Genomic DNA, 17,748 nt, shown 5'->3' on the forward strand with positions numbered 1-17,748 from the left:
GGGGATCAAAGAAAAGTGTCCCTCCTTGAAATGTACCAATGGCCTCTCTAAACCGTGCTGAAAGGTCAAAGAAAAACCCAAAAACAAGGGTGCTACTCTAACAAGTCCCATGAGGAAAGCACTCAACTCATTATTTAAATGCAAAAAAATCACTGATAAGTAATCACTAATCAACCAATCGATTCCAATCTACAAACATAAGTGATTAAAATAGAAAATACTTGAAAATGGGTTATGATAGAAACTTGTAGTTCTTGGAAAACATGCTTGGAGCAACATAAAACTAATAGACACAACAACCTTTACACTTTTAAAGTGTTAGTTCTGTACTTTCTAACTTTGCCTCTAGAGCTCACACGTGTAAAAAAATTGAAAACATTAATAGAATAAAATATAACTCCATAGGGTAAATACAACGACCATATGTGATCTCATAGCAGGTACCATGGTAACTTATTTTAGACTAATCAAAGATAATATTGAATCTAGGACAAATGTGTAAATCAAAAGCTATGTGAAAATAAATGGTGGCTTTTTATATGGCAATGAAGTGCATAACTAAAAGTGCTACTTAAGCATTTTCAAATTTTAAAACTTTAATTAACTTAATATATTGCTACGAAGTTCTAAAAAAATGGTGAGAAAAACTGATAACTTATTCTACAGATGGATTTTCGTTCTAGAATCTATATTATGAACTTCCATTTTGTCTATATTTATAATTATCAGCGGTAGAATCAAAGTATTGTTTCAAGTTGTAGAATGCGTTTAAAATAAAATGTTAGAAGATAATCATAGGTGGCCATACACAAAATTAAGATAATTGAATCTTTAAATTTTTTTAAAACCTTATATTCAATAGTCTTGGCTTTAGTGGTTAGAAAAGGGTTTTGATCTATAACACCAACTTGTTTTCATTTCACTTACTTTCAGAATTAAAACAAATGAAATTATTCACGATGTTGCTGAATTTGTATATCACAAAAACCAATGAGCTGCTTATCCACAAGACAATAAGACAATTGTTCACCTTTCATGGAAATTTATAAATTACAAGTCAGAAGAGATCATGTATACTCATTTGTTTATCTTTCATGCAAAATTTACAACGCATTCTCAGTATAAATTACAAGTTAGAAGAGTTCATTTATACCCACTTGATTATCTTTCATGCAAAATTTACAACGCATTCTCAATAGAACTCACAAGTTAGAAAGAGTTCATTTATACAAGAACTGGACTACAGCTACGAATGATTATTAGTAGAATAATTTCTATAGGCAAAAATAATAGGGAGGATACTCATTTCTGGTTTATTTCTGGTTTCACCTATAAATCCATTCATTTGCTCGACCTCCAGTTTCATCCAAATCAATGAAAATGCTTACTGCCTATCAGCAAAGTGGGCAAACATAAAAAATAAAGGTTAAACATTTTGGATAAACACAGACTTGAAACTATTTGAAACATAATTAACATGGGCAAAGTACCAGAGGCTAAAGAATGCAAATCCATAATTCTATATAGACCAAAGCTTGCAACTACTAGTACAACACATTCAATGATTATCCAAGACCTCTTCTTATCTTAGTACATATATATTCAATATAGGAAAGCTGAATCAAACATAAGATTGTATATCCTCATCATTTTTCACAATTGGCTTTGCACACTTAAGTAAAAATCTGTGTTTGAACTTTGGACAAACAAACCCAATAGTAAAAGAGTGGCACATAGACATGGTCAACCTTTAAACCAATGAGACGTAGCACGGTTGCTGCACAAAGACTTAACTATTGATTATACTCACATAAGAAACTAGAGTCATATTAGATGCATCTAAGGGGCCAATTAGCAAACCTACAGAAACATATACTTCTTGAGGCTCAAACTTTAGATAAAAATTTCTAAACTGGCCACCTTCCTTTATTCCCACTACTTTTAGAATTATCAATCTGCACCGGTAATCCTTTGTGTTTGTGTTCTAACATTTCACATGGTAATCTAAGTTGTGTACCTTGGAATTTACCACATAAAACTTGAAAGAGTGTCTACGAAGATGTCAAATTAGATTTGTATCAGTATACTAACAAAGATTTCAAACTACTAGTAATTGATGTAAGAACTCAAACTTTGGAGTCCTTTGTCTATATTTTTATAGTGTTCATTAACTTCAAAAGAAGCTGAAATTTGACGAGTGTGTTAAAATTGGAAAGTGGACATTATTGCACAAAAAAATTGTGTTGAGCGCTCTACATTACTCAAATAATGTTACACATATAAATACAATAAATATTTCTCAAGATAAACAAACTATCTTGGACTCACAATCACTCAGTTGAGAGAATATCTCAACCACAAACTGGTATAGGAAGTTAACTAGTTGGAGAATATATTTCAAACCAACTAGATCTAACCCCTTCTAGAATTTAAGAACAAACTCTCTACATAGAGAACCAAATCTACCTAATCATGACCAATAATCATAATAACCATAAATATGATCACACCTAAGACAAGGAGTTACATATCTTAATCTTCATCCATTGAGGTCTTCAATGTCTTCTTCTCTACATCAAATTCTTCATCCCTTCTAGAATTTAAGAACAAACTCTCTACATAGAGAACAAACTCTACCTAATCATGACCAATAATCATAATAACCATAAATATGATCACACCTAAGACAAGTTACATATCTTAATCTTCATCCATTGAGGTCTTCAATGTCTTCTTCTCTACATCAAATTATTCATTATGACTTGAAGAACTTCCTCATTAGCAAAGTCCATATCTAGTCCATAATGGTACGATCATCTTATATTGTGGTCATGCAGACATCGCCAAACTGTTGACATCCATATAAAGGAACAACCATCCACCCGAATGCATGGGTACCTAGCCGCTGCAACCGCCGATCTAGTAGGATGTCCTTTTGTGTGCATGGTTCATTGAACTCCTTGACAAACTCCCCCTAAATGTAAAACTTCACCTCCTAGAGTCTACAACCAATATGATCGCCTCCAAGTGTTAAAGAACTCTATAATAGGGACTACAACCAAAAATATGGTCTTCTCATACAGCATCCAACCAACACATGGCCCAGTTCTCCAAGTGTTAAAGAACTCCCTAATAGAGGGTACTACACTAAAATAGATAAGTTATCCAAGTCATCTAAGACATGAAAAAAGGGGTATGCATGCTTATCTAGGTCTTAAAACAATATGTCCTTTACATGTTACATGATCAAGTAGATACACTCCATTTCATGGAGATACAAGGTACAAACTCAAACTTTTCAAGGAGTCGACCAATACATGAATTAAAACATAATATCATAGACTAGCTACAACTACAACGTGTAACTCACATTACAATATGGTCATGAGCCTATTTTATTCAACACACTCTATATTTTACCTTTATTTGTCCACTACCATCCAATCTCCACTGCTACAATAACCAATATTCTCTATTGCCATAATGCTCCCAAAGGAACTATCACCTACTTCTCTTGAACCAAACTCCAACGAACTCTTTGCTACATTGAGGACCTCTTTTTCCTCCCTGCTACAATCTCAACATTCCTCTTCAAAAATTCATTCTACAATTAATCTTGTTTTCTCAATCGACAATAGTGCAACTCACCTCCATGATCCATCTCAAAAACAAGAAAGTGTCCATACTTCTCCCTACACCTGAAGATTTGTTGTCTTTTACTATCTAGAAACGAATCATACCACTAATACCTCAAATCAATTGGGAACATGTTCTACTCTAGGACCTAACATAATGCAACTAACCATCCTATAGACATATTTCCATCTACCAAGATAAATGGGTGCCATTTGTTGTACTTGCCAGTTATCTAGGAAAATAATCTAGATACGGGATGTATCCATCTCAATCAAACATCTTCTATGCACATGCCAAAGTGGACTTATAGTGCAACATTTGAAAAACAGCCGATGGAGAAAAACACGTAGCTAGAACTCCCTTCCAACTACAACACACTTTTTTACTATGTAGACTAATGAATGATGTCTACATCACAAGACATTGCAGCATTATAAATTACCAGCAAGAGATAATCACAAATGGCAAGAAAATCATCTTCTTCCTTTACAATTGTTCACGTCATGGGCATCATATCAATGTGACAGACAAACACACTACTACAAGCACATAGCAACAATTACTTTCAATAAACACACACAATTCAAAAAATAATTTATTCCTTGTTAGGATCTATAATGGAAAGCGCTAGTGATTAATCATGATCATTGGGAACCTCCTAATGAGTATACCGTGGGTCAACACATAATGAAAAAATTGTTGCTTTCCGTCCTCTTCAATTCAAAACCATGAGTTGTAGACCATGGAAACCATGTTACTATCTATTTGTGACAACAAGAAAGCCAATATGTGTTGCATTCTTTCTATTTTTCATCTCTTTGTACTCCTTATTGACCATTGCTATTGTCCTTGCAATCTTTGTTGCCTAGGGCTTTGACATAGCAATGTTTGAATCCACCTCCTTTATCTATTTGACGTACAACACATCAGGAATCTTGATTCCATCGCGCTATCATTGAGCCACGAAAAATTTCTTTTGCATCCTCCACCACACAATTTGGCCAAATTCTAATTCTCTTTATGACTTGGGCGATGACAACCACCAGATCTACCTCTATGTTGCGAAAGACAAAGGAAACCTCAATTGTGTAGTATATCACTGTGGGAAGGCAAATTCTTCACCCATCCATGTCTTGTCTCTTCAAATGAATGACTCTCCATTTTCCATCTCAATGAACAACTCCTCAACCTTTCTCCTACATATTGTCCCCTTCTTTTATAGAATCCACTTCAACAATGTGATTCTTCTACCTTGTGGTAATAACATGTTCATTTATTAGATTGACCAAACACAAAAGTTTCTAGTTGATGGTTGATAATATTAAGTAATTAACCAAATATGGTTAACGCAATGAAGGCATATCACGCCACAGAATCAAACTCCATAAGTAGAGAGCAGATCTACCGAGACATCACCAAGGTTCTCATTTGACTCAATGGAATCACCAAGCCCACTATGCACCACCCCAATGTGCAATATCAAACCAACATAGTTCACCATGTCATTGATCCAAGATGTGTTGTGTAACCTAGAGAAGAGGATGTGATCAATTTACATGTCTATCTCTACAAATATAGCATGATCAAATGACCTCTTGACCCAAAATTATGCATTCAAATATTCTTCTCGAGCTCCTCCTTGATTCCAATCACTTGCGCAACACATATCACTTGAGTAACAATGGCCTACTACTCCCCTTTGCATCCTCCATCTACTTCATGGTAATCTTGGTGCCGTTCTGCAATTCCCTTTAGTTACCACGTCAAAACCACCTTGCCCCATAATGTTCTCATCACATAAATTGTTGATCACCTTGCGAGGGACCTAGATTGATATCACCATGTTGCTTTCCAACCATGAGCTTGCACACCTAGCTCACATGCCCATAGTCTACCTCTACTAGCAAACATATTTCAGCTCTATGAAAATATCATAAAATGATGGATAAATAAATCATAACTCTACAAACTAATCATAACAAAATCATAAGTAATCTACTTTCACCATTTTCCTAGGCCTTATCGTGAGGGAGTCAAGCCCAATTCTACTTTGATACCATGGGAAAGTAGCCATTATTGCAGACCAAAATTGTCTTGAGAACTCTACATTACACAAAATAATGTTAGCACATATAAATACAATAAGCTTTGTCTCAATATTAATAAAATTATGTTGGAAACACAATCACCCATTTGAGAGAATATCTCAACCACACAGTAATATAGGAAGCTAACAAGTTGGAGAGTATATCTCAAACCAACTATATCTAACCACTTCCTAGAAACTAGGAACAAACTCTCTATGTAAAAAAACAAATATACCTAATCATGACCACATAACATAATAACCATAAATATGATCATACCTAAGACAGATAGGAGTTACATATTCCAACAAAATGGTCAAGTGACAAAGCTGTTCAAATGGCTTGTCACACACAAGGACAATTCTTAGCATTAGTCGACACTAGGAAAGATGTCATTTAGATATAGTACCTTGGAATAATATTGTATTACATATGAATTGTAGTTTCCACTATGGTTTCAAAAGAATGTTCATAATATGCACTTTGCATAAAACTTTATCAAAAGTTTGAATTCAATATTTGTGTTCAACAAGTAGCTTTTTATATTGAGATCTATAATAGTAACACAACACCTAGTGACATATCCTAGGTCCTTTAGATTCCAAGTTGTGGGTTACCATTAAAGAATTCATGACATGAATTTATACATTGATTCTAATTCCTAGGAACTTCCATGTCCTGTGTACATGGATCGAAACATAAATATGTCGCTATCCATGCAGAGAACCTAACTAATTACCAAGCTAGATTCTTCCCTTTCCAGGCATCAAAATCCACTCAAGGTAGTTTGATATCTAATGAGAAAGGCAAGAAGACAAATATTCTACTAGAACAACATATGAAGCAACACTTGCTCCAGCGACTAAGAAATATTTAAGTCTTGTCGAAACAGAAGATCAAATCTTCTTGTACGTGAAGGATAGAACCTTTGAATAGAGGAAAGGACCACTACTTAATTGAAACCTTTATAGATGTGTTGATGGGCTAGATTGTATCGCCAACAACAAGGGGATCTCCCCGGTGTAGAATCCCAATTAGATTCTACATTGTTTGGTATGGGAGTCCCATCTGGTATGTGGGCCCAGTTGCCACCATGTTGTTATGGGTTCGCTTTGGATGAAATAAACAACAAACATTAGAGAATAAATAAAACTTTCAACAAACACAAGTTAAACGACTTATGGAAATTTTAACACGTGAAATGCCATGAATATAATAACGAATAAATATTATGACATGAATCTCAAGAGAAGCAGTGTTAGCAAAACTTCAAATAAAACTCACGTATGCGGAAAACATTAGTTCATTGACCATAAACAAGTTCATAATCAATAACATCATGAAAGCAAAAGAAAGCATACAATCCTACACATGATATATGCTCAAATCAATAAAGCAGTTCATTGACATAAGCATAAAGTAAGCACAACATATACCATCCAATCACCGCAGGAGAAATCTCACAATGATTGATGACACATGAACAAATTGCACACACAGGCTCAAAGAGCTTCAAACATTAAGTTGAAATATCCATAGCATCGTCACATGAAATGTCCATGAAATCCATCAGTGGAAGTGTAAAGTCACCACTTGAATTCACAAAAGGTCTATTAGCTCTCAAACAATATGCACCAGTTCAATCCAAAACTAAAAGTCCTTTACATCTAGCCATGAGGGTTTATTTATAGAAGGTAAGGTGACCTTTCACCTTTCGTGACCCTTCATCTACCCTCATGTCTCTTTAGTTTCCCTATGACCTTTGACATTCCATATGAATCTCTCTGCTCTACATTCTAATCTACTATTAACAAAATACAAATTACATCAAATATTAAATAAATAAAGCATTTCTAGTCAACTAATCTAGTAAGGGAGAGGTTTGACACATTCATTTGTAAATCTTGAACCAGGTATGCTTTCCATAGCTTTTATTCTCGTGAAAGAGTCAGGATCTTGTGCTGCAGCCTGCAACTCGTCTCCATACATCTAGAGGCATTCTAGAGCATCTAGTATCAAGGTGGGCTTCTTGGCCTGTACCTGATTTGATAGAGTCATAAGCTTTGTGTATAGCCTTACAGGCTCAACCACATACTGAGCAATTACCTCCTTCGTAACTTCCAAGTCATCTCTTGTAGAAGTTTGTTTGATGGGATCCAAGAATGCCTGAATATCTTGTTTGACTTTCTCTTCCTTTCTTGTTTCACCCAATGCGCCAATGGAAGGAATCTTGTGCAACTCGACAAGAGATTCCAGCTTGCCATGCAAGTGCTTGTATGATGTTATTACCTTGTCTAGATCCTTGGCCAATTTTTCGTATGACTGCATCTTGACACAGACAACAACCTTGTCATTTTCTATTGCTATCCAGTTTTTCCTTGGAAGTTCCTTGGGTACATTAGGATACTTGTTAGACCATTCATGCATGTGTTCAACTGCTGTAGTAGCTATTTTCATCTTGATTCCTCTTTCTTTCGACTCTTTGTGCATGCTTGGGAATGAAGCCATGACTTGATGTAAGATCATCATCTTGTTATAAAGCAAGTCCATTGCCTCTTCTAGTATCTCTATTCCATGCAGATTAGATGCCTGTAAGTCCTTAATTTGGGAGTAGGCGGCAAGAAAATCTTGCTTCCCACTCTATAATTGAAGAACCTTTTTCTTATAGGAGGCAAAATTTGCCTTCAAATATGCATTTTCCTTGTTTAACTGATTTACATTCAACTTCGCCGTTGTTACAAAAGAAGTTCCAGCAAATGCTATCATCTCAGGGTTCATCATGGCGCTGATGACATTTTTTGTTTCTTCCATAACCACTGATATAGGATTTTTTGGGTTTTTAGCATAACACCTGTTATCTCAAAATCAGATCCTGATAGGCTGCTAGTCAGGTTGACTCTAAGTAACTATTTCAAACCGACTTTAGGCTGAGGCTTAGCCTCCTCAACCTGAGAGGGCTCTCTCTTGATGGATTAATGATTTTGATTAAAGATAAGATGGCTAACTCTTATAGAACAACTATGGAAAATATGAATGGTGTAAACACATTAAACAACTATCCATTGGGCTTATGGAGTCAACAACACCTCAATATAACAATAAACTCAACCTTACATGGAAGTCAGGGCATTCAGCATTTAAACATTCAGAACATAAACTCATATGGGACCACACAGTTTATAAATGTATACAGGAAGTCAAAGCACATTCAGTGAATTCTGAGTGATTATACATCCATACCACTGTAAGAATTAAGAAAAAGACAATATCACATATTCTGAACATAAAAAATCCTTCATGAATCCTGAGAAGTAAAGTCAAGCATGTATTACTGAAAATGAGTCTTACATAGGCCAAATACCAGCCTTTCCATAACATTTCCAACCTTGATTACATTGCTGTTTCAGCTATATATAGAGCTCTTATTCTAACTGATCGAGATTCCTCCTTAAACATTAAGGGAACTCGAAAACTACTTCTAATGACACCTATTAACCCTTTAACTAACTAATAAATGCAACTGACTACTAATTGACAGCTCTAGAATCCTAAAACAATTAGGATTCTAATTCTACATCATGCTGAATGTAGCATTTATTACAATCAGGATTTATTCCCTGACAAGTAGTCTCTTTTAGTTTGGCTGTGGTAGGTGTTTGTAGCTGCTTGTTGGCCTTTAATGTCGTATCCTCTCCATTGCCCTGAAACATAGGAAACTACCGCTGTTTTACCCGTCTTTGGTTTGCCTCAAATGTTCGAAGCAATAATGCCTTCAGTTATCTGAGATTTCCTCAGAATACCATCTGGATCACAACACCTAAGCCTTTCTTGAATGATTTTACGTTGGACTTGATCGAAGGTGAGCCTAGAGACAAGTCTAATACTTCTTCCTCTTCCTCCTCTAGAATGCTCAATTCCTACATCAGTAAGTGCCATCGGTGATGGGAGTGGATGGTGGAATTTTCAAAGTAGGCAACTCCAACTGCATCTTCGAACCCTTTGACTGATGATCACTTGCTTCTTTGTTATCCTACTCTCTAAGTAGATCCTACTTAAGTTGTTTGGCTAAAGATTTCTATAGTTGCTTGGCTTCCTTTTCTTCCTTTCTTTTCCTTTCCTTTTCTTCTTTCTATCTTTGTTCTTCTTCTCTCCTAGCTTCTTCTTCCTCTGTTTTCCTATTGAGTTCTTTCTCCTCCATCTTCTTCTTCATTTCCTCCTCTTTCTTCCTCTTTGCTACTTTTTCTTTCTTCTTCTTTAAGGCTTCTTTTCTATTCTTCGCCTCTTCCTGCTTCCTCAGGTTTTCCTCTTCTTCTTGTTTTTGCTCAACCTCTTCTTACTTCTTCCTTTGGTCTTTTTATGCGTGACCAACGTTTTGTTTCTTTTTCTTTTCAATGGTTTCCTGCCCCTTATTTCTCTTGAGAATGGCTTTCCTTGCTTCAAGACTCACACTTTCTTGCATATCATTATCTGATTGTTCTGCTTCCTTTTCTTATTGCACAGTTAATCCTACCGTCCTGGAAGCATTATAAACGTTTTTGATCTTTTCTTCTTATTCATCAGCAAAGTGAGCATAGGCCCAATTGAATCCAATTGATTTTCAATGTGCTAATGCAATACCCCTTGGGTCATATTTACTGAACCTCAACTCAATGAAATGGAAATGATTCAGATCTTCATCTTCTACTTCTGCTTCCTTGAAATTCTGGATGGTATATGTTCCAATGATCAAAGGAAAGACAAGCCACAATCACTTCTTACCTTTGACTAAGGTCTTAGACAACTTGATAGTCAACTGTAGGCCACCTCCTGTAAAACCACTTTATTAGTTACCAGTGAGGGAAGAGCATGAGGAGGTTTTTAGGCACCAAAATACATGATATAAGTTTCCTCTCCAATTGGGAACCAATTTGCGATATCATGACCGGAGTTCTTGGCCCTTTCCGACATGCGTAGAGGTTCTTCTTTGAAGAGTATGCTATAGAAAGGAGAAATGAAAGATTTTGCAATCCTTTCGTACATGCCCCAGTAACCTATGTTCCAAAATATCTTGAACACTATATGCACAGTTTCCTACTCTTCCAGGGTCCATCTCAAACCTAAGCCTTCAAAGTCACACTTCATGCAGATTGCATTTAAGAGGTAGGAAGCCATATAAAAGTTTGATTGTTTTCCTTCTGTTGGGTTCTTGGCTGCCTGGACATTTGAATTGAGAGAAGCTGCAAGAATGCTCGACCAATTGAAAATCATTCCTTTTGTGGCGACTGTGTGCATCAAGGGACCCACGTTCCTAGAAAGGTGTCAATGTTCACCTTCCAATAAAGTCTATTCATCATGGCAGCCATTAGTTGGTACACTTTCTTAAGATATTTTGTTTTATAGACTCCATCTGCCTTGATCTTGAATTTAGTTGGCTCTTGCCACCATGATTTCAATATGTCCTTGGTGGGTTCATTGAAGGAGGATAACCATCTGGTGTTGAAGGCTTCTTCACATTCAGGCAGCTTATAGTAACTTTCAATACCGACAGTGGTGAAGGAAATTATAAGCTCTCCATTATGCCCTTTGATTTCCCAATGATCTTCATCCTTGCGCTGCAAGATCCAGTCTATTGCGTCGGCACATGGAAAGACTGGTGGGCGTGCTTCCACTTTGTGAAACCAAGATTTCTTGACATTGATATATACTTGAAAATCTTCCTGACACCGTGGAATATCCTTATTTGAAAACTCTGAATAAATTTCTCCCCAAGTGATTTTTGTTTCCTTTTCAATATTATAGGTAATGTCACCATAGATGGGCAGTTCTGGAGGACTATCCACGACCCCTTCTATGGTTCTTTCAACTCTACCAGAACTTCTGCCAGAACCTCTGATCATCAATGAGACAATCTCTCTGGAGGAAGATCAGATACTAAGATAGTCAATGTCGATGGTACCTGACATTTCAAAGATGTTGAGGAACGACATAAACGTTAGCACAAACAACGATAATCATCAATTTGTTGAGATAATATGAATACCAATACAAGGTTTCAAGTTTCTAGGGTTTGGGTGATTAGCCCTGGCAGAAAAAGGGTCTCTTGAGTGCAAGTCATAGTTTTAATTAGCAGGACAGGTCGCACTTTGTGTTGGTAGGGCAGGCCGCACATTTGAGAAATAGGATAGGTCACATTTCAATTACATATAGCAGGTCACATATTAACTCCATAGATCACTGCGGACGGTTATTGCCACCTACAACTTGAGGGTAAATAGGATAGTCTGGTCGCAAATTTTATTAAAAAGGCAGGTTGCATCAAGGAGGGTAGTTGTTAGTGACCATAAACGTGAATTGCGACCACAAGCCAGTAGCTAACTTGAGTTGAATAACAGGTCGCTAGCGAAGGTTGTAGCTCCAATAGGTTAGAACAAAGGTTTGAAAGGAAACAAAGCAAGGGAGAGGGAATACTGGCTGTGATTGCATAAAGTGGACACAACAAGTGGGCCCTATCTAATATGTTGAGAAATCTAGTAGGGTGACAATTAATTGATTTCTCTTATTATGACATTATCTTGTGATGTTTCATTATTATTTTCTTCTTTCAATTTATCTTATTCTTATCATCAAGACTAATTCCAAACAATAAACAGAGGAGGACATGAGATGTAGGCATGCGGCTACGGAAAAACCCCTATGTAGGGGAAAACCCAGTCAAGAATTCTTCCTTCAATAGATTCAAAACAAAACTGAGATGACCAAGACCCTCATAACCTAGACCAAAGACTACTTCCATCCATCAAGTCAACCTTGTCATGTCATACTTCAGTTATGTGGTAGTCCAATCATACTTTGTTCTTGTAGCAGGCTATGTAACAGTCTTCTTCATGCTTTGGTTCTGAGGTCCTAATCATACTTTGATCTGAGGTATTCCAGATGTGCTTTGACCCTGTGGTGGCATCATTCATATGATAACATAATATGATTTGATCTTGTAATGGCGGCATACATATTATAGCAAACACATTTCTCGGTCCTGTAATACTATTCTAGTTCCTCAGTCCTGTAATGATAGCTCAATTCTTCAGTCTTTCTAATCCAGTCTTCAGTGTTGTGGTGGTAGTGTCAAATTTTGGTTTTGAGGTAGCCCAAAATTTCGGTCCTATGGTAGTAACCCAGACTTCGATCCTGTGGTAGCTTGGTTATCTCGGCTTGTAGTCGTATATTCCTTCTATCCGAATTTCCTTTCTTTGTGATCACTGAACTCATTACTGAGATGCTCCGAACTTATGACTTCTCTGAAATTTTCAAACATGTATCTTTGTTTTGTTGAGTGAACATTACCCTCCTATTTATAGTTGTCTCCCACTATAAAATAAGACGACCTATGTTTGTTTGAGAAGCCGACTTGTAGAGTATTTGTTTCGAGGCCGACCTTGCAAGGTGACATGATGGACTGTTTTGACAAAATAAATTTGACTTTGACCTACATAAAAATCCTAAAAGCCTACAATGGAGGCTTGACCTATGACAATTGACCCAAGCATGAAACCCATGCTTTAACAAGTCAATTTAATTAATAATAAAATTTCTTTTGCTTTCTTTTGATAAATATATTTCATTATGACTCAAGTACAATTATGAAGACCGAACCTAGTTACATTCTTCAACACTCCCTCTTAACTAGGGAGGTATTCATACTTACATATATCTATATAGGTACATGGAATATCTCAAAACACATGATCTACAAAGAGTTTAGGCACACTCAGTCCCACGGACTAGATTCCTAACCAGGGCAATCTATCTAGGTGGGACTAAGATGGACTAAAGCTTTCAGCCAGTCTAGGTTCCATCAAGCTTACTTGTTAACCATCAATCCAGGGATCTAGGTGCGTATCCAAGGTCAAAGCTCCATGACTAACGCCACCTTCCCTCTTCGGGATCTAGACATAATACATATGTCGACGAGATGTCCTCCCAAGCATTTTACACACACAATGCCTCAACACATCAAATCTCTCTAACCTCAAGCATGATTTTCAAAAACTTTGAGAAATTTACCTAAACAATCACAACCCCAATCAGTAACAACCTTTCAAATACTCATGAGTACGCATAAACCTTCGGGGTATTCTGACTTCTTGATGTTGCCTCACAATTCATCACGGTAGGACTTCTAGGCTCCCCATACAAATCTTGAGAAAGGTTTCCTCAATCATTTAGCTTCCTTTCCTACTTCACTTGCAACAACCAAATCCTTCTTTCCTTCTTTCAACGACACCTCAATATTCATTCTCCAATTTCTTCTTCAAGGTATCCATCCATTATGACTATAATATGCCCTCCCTCTCAACTTGGGAGATATACCCTATCTTTTATCCAGGCTCCTTAATTGAGGGAGATCAACTTCTTTCTATTTCATTGGAGAATATTTCATGGATTCCATCCTTCTTGATCATTGTCATTTATATAACTTCATCATATTTATCAAATCAACTTTGCTTACGAATATCTTCAGCATCTTGAAGATCATGTACCAGCACAACTTAGATAGAAAGTAAAACCAAATACATATATAGAAGCATGAACTAAACTATATTAAAAATAATGGAAACATTAGACTTTAGACATCAAATACCAAAACTTAGTTAGCTTCACAATCAACAAGAGACACATACTTTTATACTTCAACTACTTGCTAGAGTTTTGTCATAAACCCTAGATTTCATCATCAAGACATAACAATCTTCATTATATCTAGGGCTTCAATATTTCTTCCAGAGAAATGACATACTCTACTATAATATATTGCAAACCCTAGAATCAATTCAAACAAGTACACTTAGAATGCATCTAACAACTTTTAGAATTCATATGTTAGACTCCTACTAGGATTTAATGCAAGCCCTAGATTCCATTCATGAGACACTAAGCCTTAGATGATAATCAAAACGAATCACAACACAATCTAAGGTTTCAAAAATATGACCAACCTTTTGTAAACCCTAGACTTTATCATCACACTTGAAGCAATGACACCATATCCTAGAATATCAAACTTCTACTAGGGCTTAGTTACAAACCTTAGAACAATGAGCATCAACAATTATAGAAGGTAATGAGTTTATTGGAGGTGTATTCTCTTCCATTATCTGATCTTAGGATCTTCATTCTCTTCCTTGTCTGGTTCTCCACTTCAACTTTGAATTCTTGGAACATTATGAAAACTTAATCTTTTGACTTCATCAAATAGATCGTCTTGCGGGAGAAGTCATTGATAAAGGATACATAATATAGAGGGCCTCCAAGATATTTCATTGGCATGGGACCACACACATCAGAGTGGAATAGATCTTGAATTTCTTTGGACCTATGTTCCCTACTTGGAAAGGGTTCCTTAACATTATTTCCAAGAGCACATCCCTTACACACACCTTTGCAAATCTAGTACACCTGAAACAATCTACTTCAAAGCTGGCAAGGCTTTATAATAAAGATGTGCATATCTCCTATGTCATAGCTCATTAGGGTTAATATCATTATGTACTAAAGCTCTAAATATTGCCCCAGGAGTTTATGTGAAAAATTCTAAATCTTTACAAACAAAAATCCTACTACAGTTACTAGTTAAACATCTCCTACTTGTTATTTCATTCAACAAGTTATTTAATTTATAAACAGTGATGAAAAACACTACTACAAACTACACTGACATACAGATCATAAACTGAAACAATAGATGAGACAAACACACAAGGGACACCGTTATTTTTGGACAACACGTCCCCAGAAAAACCCAATGCGGGGAAACCAGTGCAACAGATAGAGGGTTTGTATTATTAAGCAGGCATAATTTGAGTACAACAGGTTGCCTCTCACACCGGCTAACCTTACAGAGAAATCTTGACAACAAGAAATACATTTGAGGGTTTACCTCGCTCCTCAAGTCACAACTGATCCAATGAATGATCTGACACGCTTTGGAAAACACTATGAGCGTCTTTCCTCTAGAAGACTACGTCACCCCTTTTGCTGGATGAAGAATGTTGTTCAGCCCTCCCAACTCAGAACCTAGCGTCTCCAGCAAAATCTCAGACTATTGAAGAATACTCTACAGTGTCACTGCAAGAGCCCCTCTGGACCGCGTCAGCTTTGCGTGAGCCCCTCCTGGGTTGCACAGGCCTCTGCGCTGCCTCTACTGATGCTCAGGCTGCCTCTTTGCTATGTATTCTTTGGCTAGGAACTTCCTCTCTGATCCAAATCTCTTCTTCTGCCCCTCTCACTGTAACTCAGATTACTTGTTCGATTTTATCAACAAACCATGCCCCAGAAAAATCGAACTGACTGATCAACTTGGTGTATCTCCAACTAACCCACAAGCCTTCTCTTATACTTTTCTTGTTGATGAATCAACAACCGAGATTAAGTCCCTGATCAACGGCTAAGATTAAATTAGACTTGATCCTCGTCACTTAGAAGCTTCTCACCCATATTTTAATTAATACCCATTAATATTTTAATTTTCCTAAGTTTAGACTTAGGAACCCCAGTAAAAATATTAATTATTTTAATAAAACTCAATCCAGGTGGAATTTCAGAGCTAGAGCACATCTGATACTACCCAAAACCAACACTCCCTCTTAGCGAGGAATGTGCTCTAGTAATACCTCTCAATAGAAGTATCACACTGATCCATGGCATTGATCCTCTATGTTGTTGATGCTTGACTTGCTGCCCTTCATCCACTACACAGTTGCAACTTGTATTGTTGCCCATGACACTGCCACTACCACTGCTGCATCTGTACGACAACTCCCTCTCAATATGCTGCATCATGCTGCCCATAGCACTGCCACTGCTAACTATTGCACTGGAACTTAGTTGCTGAGAAGTAAGCAATTGAAAAAGTCACCCAAAAGTTGACATGTTGGTCAGACTGGATACCCTGTGATGCTGAAGCTACCTTTGCTGCTAATCTATGTTGACCCTCTGATGCTACTGTGCTGCTGTTGTATCTGCTTTGTGCTTCCCGCATTGCTCAACACTCTACTGTGTTGCTTCAGACTTTGGCACTCTAGCTCGGCCATTGTCGCTCCATCATCCTTCACACCAACTGAATCCCGTCATTCCGCTACTATCATTAATGGCTCTCATATCCGTATGTGATCCAAGAGTTTGGGCACCTCAAGGATCTTGCCCCGGTGTAGTCCTCCCGACTACAGCTCAATATCACCCCACCTCTTCTCTAGAGGTGCATGAGCACTCATGGTGCAATCCTCATCATTGTCCTCCTTGTGAGCTTTCGCTGGAGCAACCTTTGAGCCAGACTTCTCTTCCTTGCCCCTTTTCTAAGGGCACTGAGTGGCGAAATGTCCCAATTCCCCAGATCTGAAGCATCTGACTTTGGATGTCTTTCTTTTTCCTCTTCTACTGCCCTTGTTGTCCCGCTGATGCGAGAGTTTCATCCTCCTCTTCCTCTTTCTTGACCCTGATTCCTTTGCCACTACCCGCCTTGGTTAACCGTTTGATCTCTTCCTATCAAAGAGCTGCCCACATCTCTTCCCAACTGGGGAGAGAAGCCCTGCCCAAGATGCTCTGGACAAAGGTTTCCTAGTCTTCAGTGACTACATTTAGGGCAGTCCTGACCATGAACTCAGGATCTGGTGTAGACCCCACGGAAGTCAGCTGGTCTCGAATCCCTTGTAATTTGAGAAGGAAGGGATCGATTTCTTCTCCCTTCTACATCTGGTACTGTCTTAGTTGATTCTCAAGCAACATCTTCCATTGAACGGAAGTTCCCTCATACAAGGTAGTCAAGGCCTCCCACATTTCCCTTGCTGTGTCCTTTTCAGCAATATGTGGGATCACATGATCCTTGACTCTGTCCAAGATCATGCACTTCGCCTTTGCTTGAGCCTCCTCGTATTTCTTGAGAGGATCAACATCGACCGGAACAACAACCACCTTCAAGGCATAATCCTTGATGCGATTCTTGTCCAAGATTGCTCGGATCTTGGCCTTCTAGATGACAAAGTTGGATGCCCCA

At 37.4% G+C, this 17,748-nt stretch overlaps 1 protein-coding gene across 3 annotated transcripts in view; it reads right to left on the bottom strand.

The window, feature by feature from the left end:
* Window positions 1-1,014: 1,014 nt before the first annotated feature.
* Window positions 1,015-17,748, bottom strand: part of LOC149159287 (uncharacterized) — a 205,800-nt gene continuing 189,066 nt past the window's right edge. For 2 of the 3 annotated variants that reach the window (XM_089436447.1, XM_089436446.1), the window contains one exon: window positions 1,015-1,391. In XM_089436447.1, coding sequence (XP_089292573.1) covers window positions 1,326-1,391 — 66 coding nt within the window. In that variant the 3' untranslated portion in view covers window positions 1,015-1,325. The remainder of the gene's footprint in view (window positions 1,392-17,748) is intronic. The other variant, XM_089436448.1, reaches the window with a different exon arrangement.

Source organism: Pinus tabuliformis, chromosome 5_2, assembly GCF_031772625.1.
Source record: "Pinus tabuliformis cultivar Carrire ecotype Pingquan chromosome 5_2, CPIR1, whole genome shotgun sequence".
NCBI classification, from domain to species: Eukaryota; Viridiplantae; Streptophyta; class Pinopsida; order Pinales; family Pinaceae; genus Pinus; species Pinus tabuliformis.